Consider the following 14967-nt stretch of genomic DNA (forward strand, 5'->3'; position numbering starts at 1 on the left):
AAAATAAAGCGTTTTGCTTCTCAGAACAATATGCGTTCAAAAGAGTAATACATTTGCATCACAGAATCGTTCTCCAGGAAAAAGTCAGACCTCACAAGTCATGTCAAAAGAGGCGAACTATCCCTTTAAGGGGTTTTCAGTATGAAACCCAGCCCCCATTTTAACATCTGTGAGTTTCCTCATTCAACCCACTCAGCTACAGACTCGATCAGACATCATTTGGACACTACGGGACGACGCTTTAGCTCTGTTATAGATGCATCCATGTTGAAAGTTTACAGCAAAGAATTCGAATTGATCAACTGGATCAGTTGGATTGTGATCCGACATCCACCGACTCATCTCTCAGTTTCTGACCATGAACTGTACATACCTGTTACTGTGTCAGTGTCTGGAGGAAGTAAACACCTGGATGAGAGAGAATTTTCTACAAATAAATGAAGACAAAACTGAGATCATTCTGTTTGGTAGCAAAGAGAAGAGGGTCAGCGTTGGTAAATATCTTGAGACTCGGGACCTTACAATCACTGACCGAGTCGGTAACCTCGGAGTGTTGATAGACTCAGATCTGACTTTCAGCAGCCACATCAAAGCTGTCACCAAGGCAGCTTTTTACCATCTCAGAAACATCAACAGAATTAAAGGTTTCCTCTCCCAAAAAGACCAGGAGAAACTCATCCATGCATTCATCTCCAGCAGACTCCATCACTGTAATGCTCTTTTAGTGTTTAGTCCAGAGTCCAGACTAAACATGGAGAAGCAGCATTTAGCTGTTATGCTGCCAACAAGTGGAACAAACTGCCAGTGGAGATTAAACTTTCACCAAATGGAGACATTTTTAAATCCAGGTTAAAAACATTTCTTTTCTCATGTGTCTATGCATGAAATCTGCACGATATCTTTGAACTTATCTGGACTGTTGCTTGTTTTTAAATTCATTTTAATTGTTTCTCTTTATATACTTTTATGTATTGTTAATGCTTCTTCCACTCCCTGCTGCAATGCTTTTATTTTATTTTAAGCACTTTGAATTGTTTTGTACATGAAATGTGCTACAAATAAACTTGATTTGATTGGATGTTCTTGGATGTACTTAATATCCAATGTGTGCACAAAGACCGGCATTTATTTCTACAACACATAAATGATATTCCTGTTCGGTTCTGTGTCTTACGGCGCACATCTGCCTCTCGTTTGCTTCTTTCAGCAGAAATAACGCTGATGTTATTAAGAGATGGTCTTTTAGTTCACAGTTTGAGTCTGTAAAGTAAAAATTAAAGATGTTAGATTAACATCAAAGCCGTCAGAAACTCCCCAAACACTGAAACCGCCTACATTTTAAATGCCTCCTTTGCAACTTTAGCGTATTTCTAGTTTAAAAAGTTAATTGCTAAAACGTGCATTTCCCTGTAAGTAATCCGTTTCTTTTATGTGTGTTTTTTTTTATTGCTTTTGCTATTTGGGCTGGACAAATTCTATTTAGTCACAATTCTTTCTCTGTAAATTCTTAAAAAGAAGGTGATTATTGAGGGGGAAACACTTGACCCCTGTGCAGTTTATAGCTCAGATGATTGTGCTGAACTTACCGCATTCTGTTTCATGTTTTATTCTAAATATTCAGTAGCTCAATCAGGCCGCCAAAGTAGCTAATCTCCTGGGAATCTAATGAAAGTGGAAGTGAAGCCTGGAAGTAATATCAACGAGTTAACAGATCTGCCTCTCTTCTCTTTCTCATTATCTTTACACTCCATCCTCTTCCTTATCATTTCTTCCTCTCTAAAGGTCTGATTGTGTATCTGGGGATGATGGTCGGCGCCTTTGTCTGGGGTGGCCTGGCTGATCGAATCGGCCGACGACAGACCCTGCTTATCTCGCTCTCCATAAACAGCGTGTTCGCCTTCTTCTCGTCCTTCGTCCAGGGCTACAGCTCCTTCCTCTTCTGCCGCCTGGCCTCCGGTGTGGGGTAAGGAGAGAGATGAGTCACAAAGGCCCGACAGCCGGAGCTGGAAATGAGGCGTCACGACCGCCGTGATGCGCGTGCATCAAATGACTTGACAGGCAGAGCAAGGATGGATAAAAATATGCACACACGCTGCTGTTAAAGGGAATAAACCTCCTTTTGTTGATGTTCACGGTTTGAGGAAATGATTTGGATTGACACACTTAAAGGGATAGTTTGCCTATTTTGACATGAAGCTGTATGACATCCCATACTAGCAACATCATTTATGAACATTTTCTTACCCCCTGCTGCGTCCTGTGAGCAGAGTTCCAGCTAGTTGGCTGGGGCTTAAAAAATAAAGCGTTTTGCTTCTCCAAACAATATGCGTTCAAAAGAGTAATACATTTGCATCACAAAATCGTTCTCCTGCACATTTTTTACATTACATCGTAGAAAAAAGAAAAGCCACGATGTAAATGCCATCACTTGGTGATCGAAGAAAGAGCTAAACTTTTCAAGAAAGTATGGGATAATAGTTTAAACCTAAAAAGAATCGTTTTTAATGTTTTTATTTAAATCTTGTGGGGATTTTCATCTGTAAAATCTGAGCAAATGGCACAGAAAATAAGCACCTAGGGAAACAGATGGAATTATATTCAGAAAGAAAGACACACAAAAGTCAGACCTCACAATCGCTTGGCCCTATTTTCTCTCCCTTCATATCACTGCCTGCTGTGTAGACCGAGCAGACCGAAGTGCAGACCGAGCAGTAAACACCGTAACAGGCGCGGCTGTCGGCAGGCGGCAGCAGGCAGTGATACGAAGGGAGAGAAAATAGGGCCAAGCGATTGTGAGCTCTGACTTTTTCCTGGAGAATGATTTTGTGATGCACATGTATTACTCTGTTGAACGCATATTGTTTTGAGAAGCAAAACGCTTTATTTTTTAAACCCCAGCCAACTAGCCGGACTACCTTCATCAACACCAAAACGAGGCTGGAACTCTGCTCACAGGACGCAGCAGGGGGTAAGAAGATGTTCAGAAATGATGTTGCTGATATGGGATGTCATACAGCTTCATGTCAAAAGAGGCGAACTATCCCTTTAAAGTTGTCACTCCACACACTAAGCCAAAATTAAAGGAGAAGTTCGTTTTTTTTTTTTTTTAAACCTGGACCTTATTTCTGGCATAAAACACATTCATCTACTCACCGATAACAGTTTGGTGAAAGTCGGCGTCCTTCAGAAGATATTTAGATCACTGGAGATCGGCGTATATCCATATAACGGGAGAGAACAGGGCAGAGACAATACAGCCTCTAAATAAGGCATTATCTGTCTTTATTTCACAAATACTTTAACACCAATGAATGAATGAACGCGTACTATTGCAATGTTAGCTCAGAGCTGCCGTGTTGTTGTTATTGGGGGCTATCGGGGGGGCTTTCTGCACACGCGTCTCCTGGGAGACCCAAATTTTAATGCTTTTTACAAACTTCTTGTCTCAACAATCAGAAGCCACTGGCTCCTCTTTCCCAAAAAGAAGTGTGTCCACATGTACAAAAATGCAGTAATTGTACAATTTTTGATAGTTTAACATGCAAAATGAAGGCATGTTGCGACATCAAAGACAGACTTTGGAGCCTGGAAAGTGCAGAATTTGACCATTTATTGAAGCTTTCTTTTAAACTGCTGCATTGTGTCCAAACTATAACAGAAGTTCCAGTCTGCTTGGATGCTATTACATTATATTACATTACATTAGTAGGTTGTTACGCTATTGATTAACTTGAGTCAATTCTCTTGTTCTCCTCTTTCTAGTCTTACCCATCATTTGCTTCTCCCATACGAGCATTAATTCTGTTATTCATCTCCCTCTCTCCACAGCATCGGCGGCTCCATCCCGATTGTGTTCTCCTATTACTCAGAGTTCCTGGCCCAGGAGAAGCGAGGCGAGCATCTGAGCTGGCTCTGCATGTTCTGGATGATCGGCGGTATCTACGCCTCCGCCATGGCCTGGGCCATCATCCCACACTATGGTGAGAAAAACACAAACACAGCCCGTCTGCTGAGTCGGGTTCAGAGATCATCATTGTTACCTAAAACAATATGTGCGTCTCTTAATCAGTGGGTGACTCAGTCAGCTGTCTGGTCATATTATTCATGTAATTTTAGATAATTAAATCGCATTATTAGAGCCCAGGGATTACCAGGAGAATTACAATCATTTGGACATTGATTTCTTTTTCTGTCTGCAGTGAACCACATTAATTTGTTGCACAAAATGTTAAGTACATTCTCAGAAATAGGGGTACAGTACGAGTCTTTTTTGTCCCCCTGAGGTACAATCTATACTAATGTGCCCCCTACGCCTCTCAGAAAATAAAGTACAGAATTGTACCTTTAGGGGTACGATGGCTTGTCACTGGGGCAGTACCCTCAGAAGGTATAGTTTTGTACCCTTGTGGTTTGTACCTTACAGAGACCAATCTTGTACCTCTGGTGGCAATTTTGTACCTTTACACTGAAGTAGCCTAACACAGACTGTCTATTGTACCCCAGCATGTAGAAAAAAAGGTACATATATGTACTTTTTACCACTTGAGGACACATATGTACCTTTTGGACCCTCAAAAAGGTACATATATGTACCTTTTACCACTTGAGTACATATATTGAGTACCTTTTGGACCATCAAAAAGGTACATATATGTACCTTTGGGTCAATAACTAACCCTAGGGGCTACATTAGTATAGATTGTACCTCAGGGGACAAAAAAGGACTCGTACTGTACCCCTATTTCTGATAATTAACCCTATAGGGATTAATTATTGGACCTAAAGGTACCCATATGTACCTTTTTGATGGTCCAAAAGGTACATATATGTACTCAAGTGGTAAAAGGTACATATATGTACCTCTTTTCTACATGCTGGGGTACAATAGACAGTCTGTGTTAGGCTACTTCAGTATAAGGGTACAAAATTGCCACCAGAGGTTCAAGATTGGTCTCTGTAAGCTACAAACCACAAGGGTATAAAACTATACCTTCTGAGGGTACTGCCCCAGTGACAAGCCATCGTACCCCTAAAGGTACAATTCTGTACTTTATTTTCTGAGAGTGTAAACTCCAGCTATAGTGATTTCCCATCTTTGTTTCTCCCGATGTAGGCTGGAGCTTCCAGATGGGTTCAGCCTACCAGTTCCACAGCTGGCGCGTCTTTGTGATGGTGTGTGCCTTACCCTCTGTGGCAGCCATCTCAGCGCTCTCCACCATGCCTGAAAGCCCCCGCTTCTACCTGGAGGTCCGTCTGTCAGCTCGCGCCACACTCAGACCATGTGGAATTATTTGGTGTGACTTCCTAAATGCATAAACAGGCCTGGAAAACAGAACCTGTCAGTGCGAGATGCTGCGCTGCAGACTAAGTGCTGCAGACTCCCTTTTCCAGAAGAAACATCTACAGGGAACCAGGGCTGAGCAGTTTTACCCATACTACCATATATGGATACAACTATATATATACTGTATATAACCATATATATCGATTTTTTTGTTTCCCGATAAAGTATCGAGTTTTCAGCTGCGATTATTGATTTTTAAAAATTAGATTTTTTTAAAGCAAACTTTATTGAAAAGTCAGACCAGTCAGACCAGGAGAAACTCATGGATGGATGGATGGATGGATGGATGGATGGATGGATACAGAACATTAATATAATACTCGTGCTGTCACAAGATTAAAAAAAATAATAATGAGCTGTAATTAATTGATCTAATTAATCTCTTTTTTAATCTTACCTAAAACTTGCTGAGAAAAACCTTCAATTTGAGGTATTTTCCATTTAAATTCATTACATTATTGTAGCAGATCAAAAATATTGATAAATAACAAAAAAAGTGGCTTTATAAAGTCATTTATTGTTTTTAACAGATTTGAACAGATGCAGTTCCGCTTTATTTGAGACGAGTCCAAAGTGCTGCCTGCAACCTTTAGTTCGACCTTTTGTCAATCTCCAAAAAATTAGAAACTAATAATAAAATAAAACACCAGGTCCAAATAAAGTCCCGTAAATTAACACATCAAAAACAATAAGAACACTTTTCTGAGCAGTACAAGCAACGAACACTGAACTTGTTGCTTTTCCTCTGCTTCAGATAATATAAAATAAATAAATAGATAAATGAAATAAATAAATAAAATAAATAAAATAGATAAAATAAATAAAATAAATAAAATAAATAAAATAAATAAAATAAATAAAATAAAAACATTTAAATAAAATGAAATAAAACAGACCCAGCAGTCACAGTGCTGTTAGCACATCTTGCGGGGTGTTCTCCTGGAGTTTAGTTTGGGGAAGAGCTTTGCTAACGTTAGCTGTGGCTGCACTCGCGACCGGGTGCTTTGTGTTGATGTGATGTTCCTCCATTTTCAAGTCTCCTCACCGCTCCTCACCTTGCCCTCCCAACTACAATGGGAGCCAATCAGCTTATGCTAAACCATCCCAAACACAATGACAGCCAATCAACGTCCACTTCAGGGTGTGACTGACCGTTGTTTCCCACCCTCAACAACTCAAGCACAAGAAGCCCAACACATAAAAACAGATTTTATAAAAGGACAACTCGCATACAGAAACAGTAAAGTTAGAGATTAAAAAACGAGATTAACGCGATAAAAAAAACACAACGAGCTAAATATGACACAATTTGACACCCCTATGTAATACAATACAATAACATTATACACATTATACGAAACAGTGATAAATCAGTTCATAAAAATGTTAAACAAAGTGCACAGCTCTCACGTTTGTGACATGTTCGTTTGTTTCTGTTTGTCTGGCGGTGTCGTCCTTCCGGTTCAAAGGACGGACCACCGGACCAATCAGCGCCGATTCATGTCAAATCAAACTGTCCCTTATGGGAAAAATAAGGGTTAGTGCTATGTAAGATGGTGATTATTTCTTTTTGTTTGCGCCTCCAGAATGGGAAACACGACGAGGCGTGGATGATCCTGAAGCAGGTCCACGACACCAACATGAGAGCTAAGGGTTACCCAGAAAGGGTTTTCTCCGTAAGTTGCACACGCAGGGACTGCTCTTTACGTGCCGACACCACCGCATGTGTACAGAAGATGACATGCTCATCGTGGCCTAGCGTTCAGCTTGTGGCTGACAGGATGCAGCAGGTTTAGAGCCGTTTGCCGCATAAATTTGCATACTAATGAATTAAAATAGATTTGCTTTAAACCTCTGTAATCTCTTGCCTCCGAGCTAAACGGTAAACATTAACACTTAAATGAAACGAGGAGATCACTATTAACGAGTTATTGTACCTGCCTGCATTTAATGGTGAGACACAGGACTAATAATAAGGATGGATAGTAAAAAAAAACTCAAAAATAACTGTGAGGATTCCAGATTAATCAGTGTTGATAATTAGTGAATATTGGGGAACAACTATTAATAGTCATTAAGCAATTAAAAAATAATTACTTAAAGGGATAGTTTGCCTCTTTTGACATGAAGCTGTATGACATCCCATATCAGCAACATCATTTATGATCTTCTTACCCCCTGCTGCGTCCTGTGAGCAGAGTTCCAGCCTCGTTTTGGCGTTGATGAAGGTAGTCCGGCTAGTTGGCTGGGGTTTAAAAAATAAAGCGTTTTGCTTCTCAAAACAATATGCGTTCAACAGAGTAATACATTTGCATCACAAAATCGTTCATCCAGAAAAAGTCAGACCTCACAATCTCTTGGCCCTATTTTCTCTCCCTTCGTATCACTGCCTGCTGCCGCCTGCCGACAGCTGCACCTGTTACGGTGTTTGCTGCTCGGTCTGCACGGTCTACACAGTAGGCAGTGATACGAAGGGAGAGAAAATAGCGCTTTAATAATTTAATTAATTTAATTTAATAAGTTATTTATTTTATTTATTTTATTTATTTTATTTATTTTATTTATTTTATTTATTTATTTTATTTTATTTATTTATTTTATTTATTTATAATGTATTTTATAATTTATTTTATAATTTATTTAATTTAATAAGTTGACTTATTTATTTATTTAACTACACAGCAGGCAGTGATACGAAGGGAGAGAAAATAGCACCAAGCGATTGTGAGGTCTGACTTTTTCCTGGAGAATGATTTTGTGATGCAAATGTATTACTCTTTTGAACGCATATTGTTTTTAGAAGCAAAACGCTTTATTTTTTAAACCCCAGCCAACTAGCCGGACTACCTTCATCAACACCAAAACGAGGCTGGATCTCTGCTCACAGGACGCAGCAGGGGGAAGAAGATGTTCAGAAATGATGTTGCTGATATGGGATGTCATACAGCTTCATGTCAAAAGAGGCGAACTATCCCTTTTAAGCATTAAAAAGTAGTACTGAGAGGCTTTGTGTCTGCTAACAGGTGACCACCATCAAAACGGTGAGGCAGATGGACGAGCTGATGAACATGGGCGACAGTGTTGCCTGGCACCAGAAATGGAGGATAAAGCTCGGCGCACTTTTCCATCAGGTGATGAACCTTTGCTTTTCTCTCATCTGTCTGTTTTACATGTAGAAGAGAAAAAAAAGGAGAACAATTCATGCCATTTCTGAATGGTGAATACTTTATTTCTGTCTCGGTGTGTTTGCTCCTCACTTGGAAAGGGATTCTGGGAGGGCTGATAGAATTAATTTACATTGTGTCTGACTGTAATATCCGTGTAATATTTTGTCTCTGTGTGGTCTTCAAGGTGTGGAGTAATTTCTTAAGCATTTTCTCCCCTGAGTACCGCCGCACCACCTACATGATGATGGCTGTGTGGTTCTCCATGTCCTTCAGGTAGGACCAGGTCGAACAGCGATGCGCTGATCAGGATTTTCTCAGCCGGTTGCTCAGGAAAGCAGCCTGTGAAGTCTGTTTGTTAGCTACGGCTTTGTGTTTGTTGTTGGGGATCTGATGCCCGGCTTTATCCTCTTGTTCTCCTGTGAGTTTAAAGTTGTATTCTGACAATCCTGCTCATGAGAACCATTATTTTACTGAACGCTGTGGGGATCTATTTAACTCCCTGCAGGAATATATAACATGGTTTAGAGCCAATCATTCCACTGAGACAGCAACCTTACTCTTGGAAAAGAAAATTAAAACCAAGGGTTGATGCTTATATCTGTTTTTTTAGGGCTTGGCAACGATTAAAATGTTTAATCTAATTAATCACATGATTTCCCTGATTAATCGCGATTAATCGCATTTGTACGCAAAATCCAAAAATGAATTCAAAAGTAGCGTATAGCTTTTAGCATTTAGTTTTATTTTAAATGTGCTGCCATATGAATGAAAGTGCCATAACATTTGTTGTGCAAACACACTTTTAACATCAGCATCTTTCTGTAGTTTTTATGTAGAAGCCTCGCTCCACTGTCTGTTTCCTTGAATGACTTGCTGCTATCAGTTGTGTGTTTTGCCTTTAAGTGATATTTTAGACTGGAACTACTACGCTGAGAAGACAATTCAACTTGGCTGTAAATGCAGGAGTTTTTTAAAAAATTTATTTTGAAATACGTGCTTTTATGTTGAAACGAGTCAAACAGGAAGTAGCGCCGGTTAGCTCCGTTAGCTTCACACCTGTAGCGGTGATGTTAGCTGCTAGTTTATTTTTATTTTATTACTCCATACTTCGTAGTGTTTGCTGTAACTGTGTGAATGTGATGCATTCAACAGACTTTTACAATATTAAAACCTGCGTCAATGCGCGATAAAATATTTATCGGCGTTAAATAATTAACACGTTAACGCGTCAATAACGAGTTAACTCGCCCAGCCCTAGTATTTTTAAATCATCGAGATGTATTTTTTCATCCAGCACTTTGGATTGGATTGCTACTTATTCAGTTAACAGGGTAACAATCTGTTAAAGTTGGTGGTGAATTGTCCATAAAATGATGTGCTCTATGAGTGTTCCTCGGGGATCATTGTCCTGTGTTGCTCAGTTCATATATTAATGATCTCCCTTTCCAGTGTGAAGATGTATGCAGATGACACAGTTGTGTCTGTACATGTTCACACAGCCACGTTACTTACCAAGTTATTACACTTTGGCTTAAATTCTCATCTCTAGGGTTAAACCTCCACATTTATCTTTAAGGTCCTAAGTTGCAGACACACAAGGTTTATAACCAACAGGGAGGGAGATTTATTCATACAGTTACAGGCGAGTTTGTCTGTTGTGTCAGCAGAACTTACCCTCTTTTTCTCCTTCTCTTCTTCCTCTTTCACTTTCAGCTACTATGGCCTGACCGTGTGGTTCCCCGACATGATCAAGTACATGCAAAAGCAGGAGTACTCCTCCCGCACCAAGATTTTTCTCAAGGAGAAAGTAGAACATGTTACCTTTAACTTCACCCTGGAGAACCAGATCCACCGCCAGGGGGAGTACTTCAATGACAAGTGAGTCGGCTTCGCTTTTTGCCCGTGGTTCCCTGTTAAATGAGAATTACGCCGTGTCATTCGAATTCTTTTTATTCCGAGGAGATGTGTTCAGTTTGGTTATTTCCTTCTCCGCTAATAGTTGAATTTGTTCACGAAGAGTAAATACTTTGCAGAAGCTTCACTGCTTTGATGTGATGAAGATCCCCGCAGACTTGCTTGTGTTTAACAAGCTTGCCTTTGATATTTCAGACTCAAAATTCACCAGAATATGTTAATATTTCCAACATAACACTGTTTTTTTTTTTGCATTTTCCTTCCATCTCCCAATCCTGCCCCCCCCCCACCCGTGTTGCATCCATCCATCCTTTCTTCGTCTCCACTCCTTCATTCTTTTGTGTAACTGCATGCAGGTTTATGAACATGAAATTGAAATCGATGGTGTTTGAGGATTCGCTGTTTGAGGAGTGTTACTTTGAGGATATCACCTCCACCAACACCTTCTTCAAGAACTGCACATTCATTGCCACCCTCTTCTACAACACGGGTAGGGAGCACACGCACAAAGACGCATGCTTTACTGATTCTGTGTGAATTCTATTAAAAAGGTGGGAAACGGTAGCCTTAGGGCGGCTATTAGCATGTTCTTTAGAGCACAGGAAATGGGACGCACTTTGGGTAAAACTTAAAACGTAATTACTTTGTGTTGCATTGATGAGTGAAAGAATCGTGGTGCAGAAACAACCAATCAGAGAAGAGCGTGTCCCTACAGATGATCCGGTCTACCGTATAAAAGATAAAGATAGTAGAAGCCTGGAGGAGACTGGCGGTCTGATTGAGGGAAGCTCTAAAAAACTCATATTCTTTCTTTGCTGATTAAAACATCTAAATATCTCCTTTTTAGCTATTTAACTCCCTGCAGGAATATATCACATGGTTTAGAGCCAATCATTCCACTGAGACAGCAACCTTACTCTTGGAAAAGAAAATTAAAACCAAGGGTTGATGCTTATATCTTTTTTTTTAGGGCTTGGCAACGATTAAAATGTTTAATCTAATTAATCACATGATTTCCCTGATTAATCGCGATTAATCGCATTTGTACGCAAAATCCAAAAATGAATTCAAAAGTAGCGTATAGCTTTTAGCATTTAGTTTTATTTTAAATGTGCTGCCATATGAATGAAAGTGCCATAACATTTGTTGTGCAAACACACTTTTAACATCAGCATCTTTCTGTAGTTTTTATGTAGAAGCCTCGCTCCACTGTCTGTTTCCTTGAATGACTTGCTGCTATCAGTTGTGTGTTTTGCCTTTAAGTGATATTTTAGACTGTTTTTTTTTTTATTTTTTTATTTTGAAATACGTGCTTTTATGTTGAAACAAGTAAAACAGGAAATAGCGCCGGTTAGCTCCGGTGATGTTACCTGCTAGTTTATCTTTATTTTGCTGTAACTGTGTGAATGTGATGCATTCAACAGACTTTTACAATAATAAAACCTGCGTTAATGCACGATAGAATATTTACCGGCGTTAAATAATTAACAAGTTAGCGCGATAATAACGAGTTAACTCGCCCAGCCCTACTCCTTTTCTAAGTGCCATTCGAACAGTTTCACTCTTTTATGTGCATGCTCATGCCCACCGATCGTGTTTCTGGTCTTTTACAAACAGAATCTGTCGTCAAAATGTGGTTTTTCCTTCCTTTCCTCCCTTCACTTTCTGACTGCCACTGAACCAGATCTATTGTTTCACTCCCAAAACATGTTAGCAGCTCAGAGCGCATCTTCCAGAATTTCAGATTTTTATCGTCTTAACCCCAATCCCTGATAGGGGACATTTTTGTCCACTTGGGGTGTACTTTCTCCTCTAATTTCACACTGTAGATAGTGATACTCATCATATTTGGTCCAGTTGTGCATTTTTGACTATTTTTTTAAATTTCAAACACACATCATAAACAATGCAATTTTTCATTGTGTAGAAAAAAAACTCCTTAATTTCTGAAAAGGGACATTTTTGTCCCCTTTTAAAACGACCTAAAAACATCATAAATTAATATTTTTTTCCACTTCTTTTTTCATAAATCTTTTATTCCACTTCAGGTCTGATCATAACTACCAAGTTTTCAATTATTATTTAAAAAATTAACCCTTTAGATGCCAATTTGAACTTTTTAGCCCAAATTTTAAGCCTTTAGGTGCCAGTATTTTCAAAATATGGAATGCAAAGTGGAATTATTGAGTAGGGATAATTATGCTCTGGGGTATGTCAATGATTAGCAACAACATTGATTTTTAGGGATTTTTTGTTTTTTTGTTATGCCCGATTAAAAAAAAAAAAAAAACTCCTTAATTTCTGAAAAGGGACATTTTTGTGTTTTTTTTTACAGAAATTGGCGTTTACATCATATAAACCAGTATTTAAAGGGTTACATTTTTGAAAATAATTGAAAACTCGGTAGTTATGATCAGAACTGAAGTGGAATAAAAGATTTATGAAAAAAAAAGCGGAAAAAAATATTAACATATGATGTTTTCAAGTTTTTTTAAAAGGGGACATTTCAGAAATTAAGTTGTGTTTTAAATCAGGTATGAGGGTTAAACAGTTTTTCATCAGAAACTTAAATAAAAACTTAAATAAAAACTGAGATAAAACTGACTCTGTGAGGTTTGACAGGTTTGGCTGCTTTGTTTCTAGTTGTTTGCAGTCTTTAGACAACCCGAGCACCCGTTTAAGGCTGGTATCAGTGCCGGCCAGGAGCTCCTTATTGGAATAGAAATTGGAAAACTTGTTTTCTTATTACGGCTTAGCCTCCCTTTGAGCTCCCTGTTCAGAACTTAAGACTGAGTGATAGTTGCCATAGTTGCGCCTTGTTCTTAAGCTACGATGAGCCATGACGGTGCGAGTGAACTCGGTTGTGCAGCAGTAACATTGTGTCAGTTAAACTAACGCAGTTTAGTAAATGGCAGGAGATCGATGCCGATGCCTTTGCTGTGACGGAGCTTTGCCTCTGCACTGGAGGAGATTTTCATGATGAAATCTTTGCTACACTGGAAAAAATGCCCCTCCAAAAATAAGTTAAAAAAAAACAACAAACACAAGACGTTTTTGCTTGAAATAAGCAAAAGAAATCTGCCAATGGAACTAGTGAAAATCGGTTTGTCAAGATTTCTTGAAATAAGATGTGATATTTAGGACTTTTGAGTTAAAAGTGATCTTGAAATTAGCTTAAAAACCTCTTCAAATGTCAAAAAAAGCTTGTTTCATATGATATATGACTCAAAACAATTTGTTTTCAAGACTTTTTCATTTAACAAGATATTCCAGATGTATTGTCTTCAAACAAGTCCCTATATCTGGCTGAAATAGTGCTTGTTAGGCAGTTGTGTCTTATATTAAGTGTAATGAGATATTTTGACCAGAAATGAGATAAATATACTTGGTAAGACTTTGATTTTTTCCAGTGTATGTTGCAAAATAATGCTGAAAATCTGGTATTTGCATCCTGTCAAGAATATAAAATCACTTCTTAGCCAACCAGAAGTGTCAGTCTGCAACATTATAGCCTCAATTCATTCATCAAGAGCTCATTTTTAACACGTAGTCCAAAAAACACAAGCATACAAGAGGGTTTTAAGACCTGCACAGTGCACAAGTGACGTCTCCATCACTGTACAACTGATTTGGATTGCAAAAACAAAGCAATCGTACAAGATATTTCACCGCCAAATGGCTCAGAAAGACCAACAGAGAAGCTCCCACATGCCATACGGCGAACAGAGGCCCAGATGTGGTGTGAGTTTTTGTTGACAGCTGTTCACTGCTGAGTGCAGCAGCAATCTAACAGTTGTTTGTGTGCAGACTCTCCCGCCTCAGCAGTGGAACCTAATGTCTCCCTGAGGCTTAGATACTGTATATTCCACAGGCCTCTGGATGCCTGCTCCCCATCTGGCACACGCACAGATACAGCTATTTATTGCTGTTTCTTTCTTTTGTAATTGGCTTGTTATATTCCGTGTTCTGACTGCGCACAGGTGATCTAAAAGAGGGCTGACTGCAGGTTATTATCTTTTCTTCTGTGATTACTATCTATTTAGTTTCATTCTGTGAGTTTTCTGGAGGATCTTTTTCTTGCATCCGCTGTGATTTAATCTGCTAAAATCAAATGTGTATATTTTTAAGGCTAGATTTTAGTTCAGATTGAACCCTCGATATTAAAAAAAAAAAAAAAAGTTAGATGCTTCATTCTATTTCTTACCGTAAATGTACTTTATTTATACAGCCCTTTACAGACAATCCTTACGAGGTACCAAAGTGCTTTACAGCAGGTAATAAATAAAGAGAAGAATAAGTAAAAACAAATAAAAACAATAAAAGAACAGTGAAAGCAATCAAATACAACAAAATTGAATAAAATAAGATAAGTGTCATCATGCTACTGGGTATTTAAAGCCATCCTAAATAAGTAGGTTTTTAGCCCAGATGTGAAGAGGCCCAGGTCAGAAATAAGACGCAGCTGGACGGGGGGCTTATTCCAGAGCCTGGGGGCAGCTTTGGGAAAAGGCTCGCTCACCCCAGGGTTTGTGTTCTGACCTG

General features: G+C 39.0%; 1 protein-coding gene across 2 annotated transcripts in view; it reads left to right on the plus strand.

The window, feature by feature from the left end:
• sv2a (synaptic vesicle glycoprotein 2A) overlaps nucleotides 1–14967 on the plus strand; it is a 75336-nt gene that overhangs the window by 49055 nt on the left and 11314 nt on the right. For both annotated transcript variants that reach the window (XM_075466284.1, XM_075466282.1), the window contains exons 3-10: nucleotides 1783–1963; nucleotides 3829–3980; nucleotides 5114–5247; nucleotides 6931–7020; nucleotides 8368–8475; nucleotides 8696–8784; nucleotides 10225–10389; nucleotides 10782–10915. In XM_075466284.1, the coding sequence (XP_075322399.1) occupies nucleotides 1783–1963; nucleotides 3829–3980; nucleotides 5114–5247; nucleotides 6931–7020; nucleotides 8368–8475; nucleotides 8696–8784; nucleotides 10225–10389; nucleotides 10782–10915 (1053 nt within the window). The remainder of the gene's footprint in view (nucleotides 1–1782; nucleotides 1964–3828; nucleotides 3981–5113; nucleotides 5248–6930; nucleotides 7021–8367; nucleotides 8476–8695; nucleotides 8785–10224; nucleotides 10390–10781; nucleotides 10916–14967) is intronic.

Source organism: Odontesthes bonariensis, chromosome 5 (assembly GCF_027942865.1).
Source record: "Odontesthes bonariensis isolate fOdoBon6 chromosome 5, fOdoBon6.hap1, whole genome shotgun sequence".
Taxonomy (NCBI): domain Eukaryota; kingdom Metazoa; phylum Chordata; class Actinopteri; order Atheriniformes; family Atherinopsidae; genus Odontesthes; species Odontesthes bonariensis.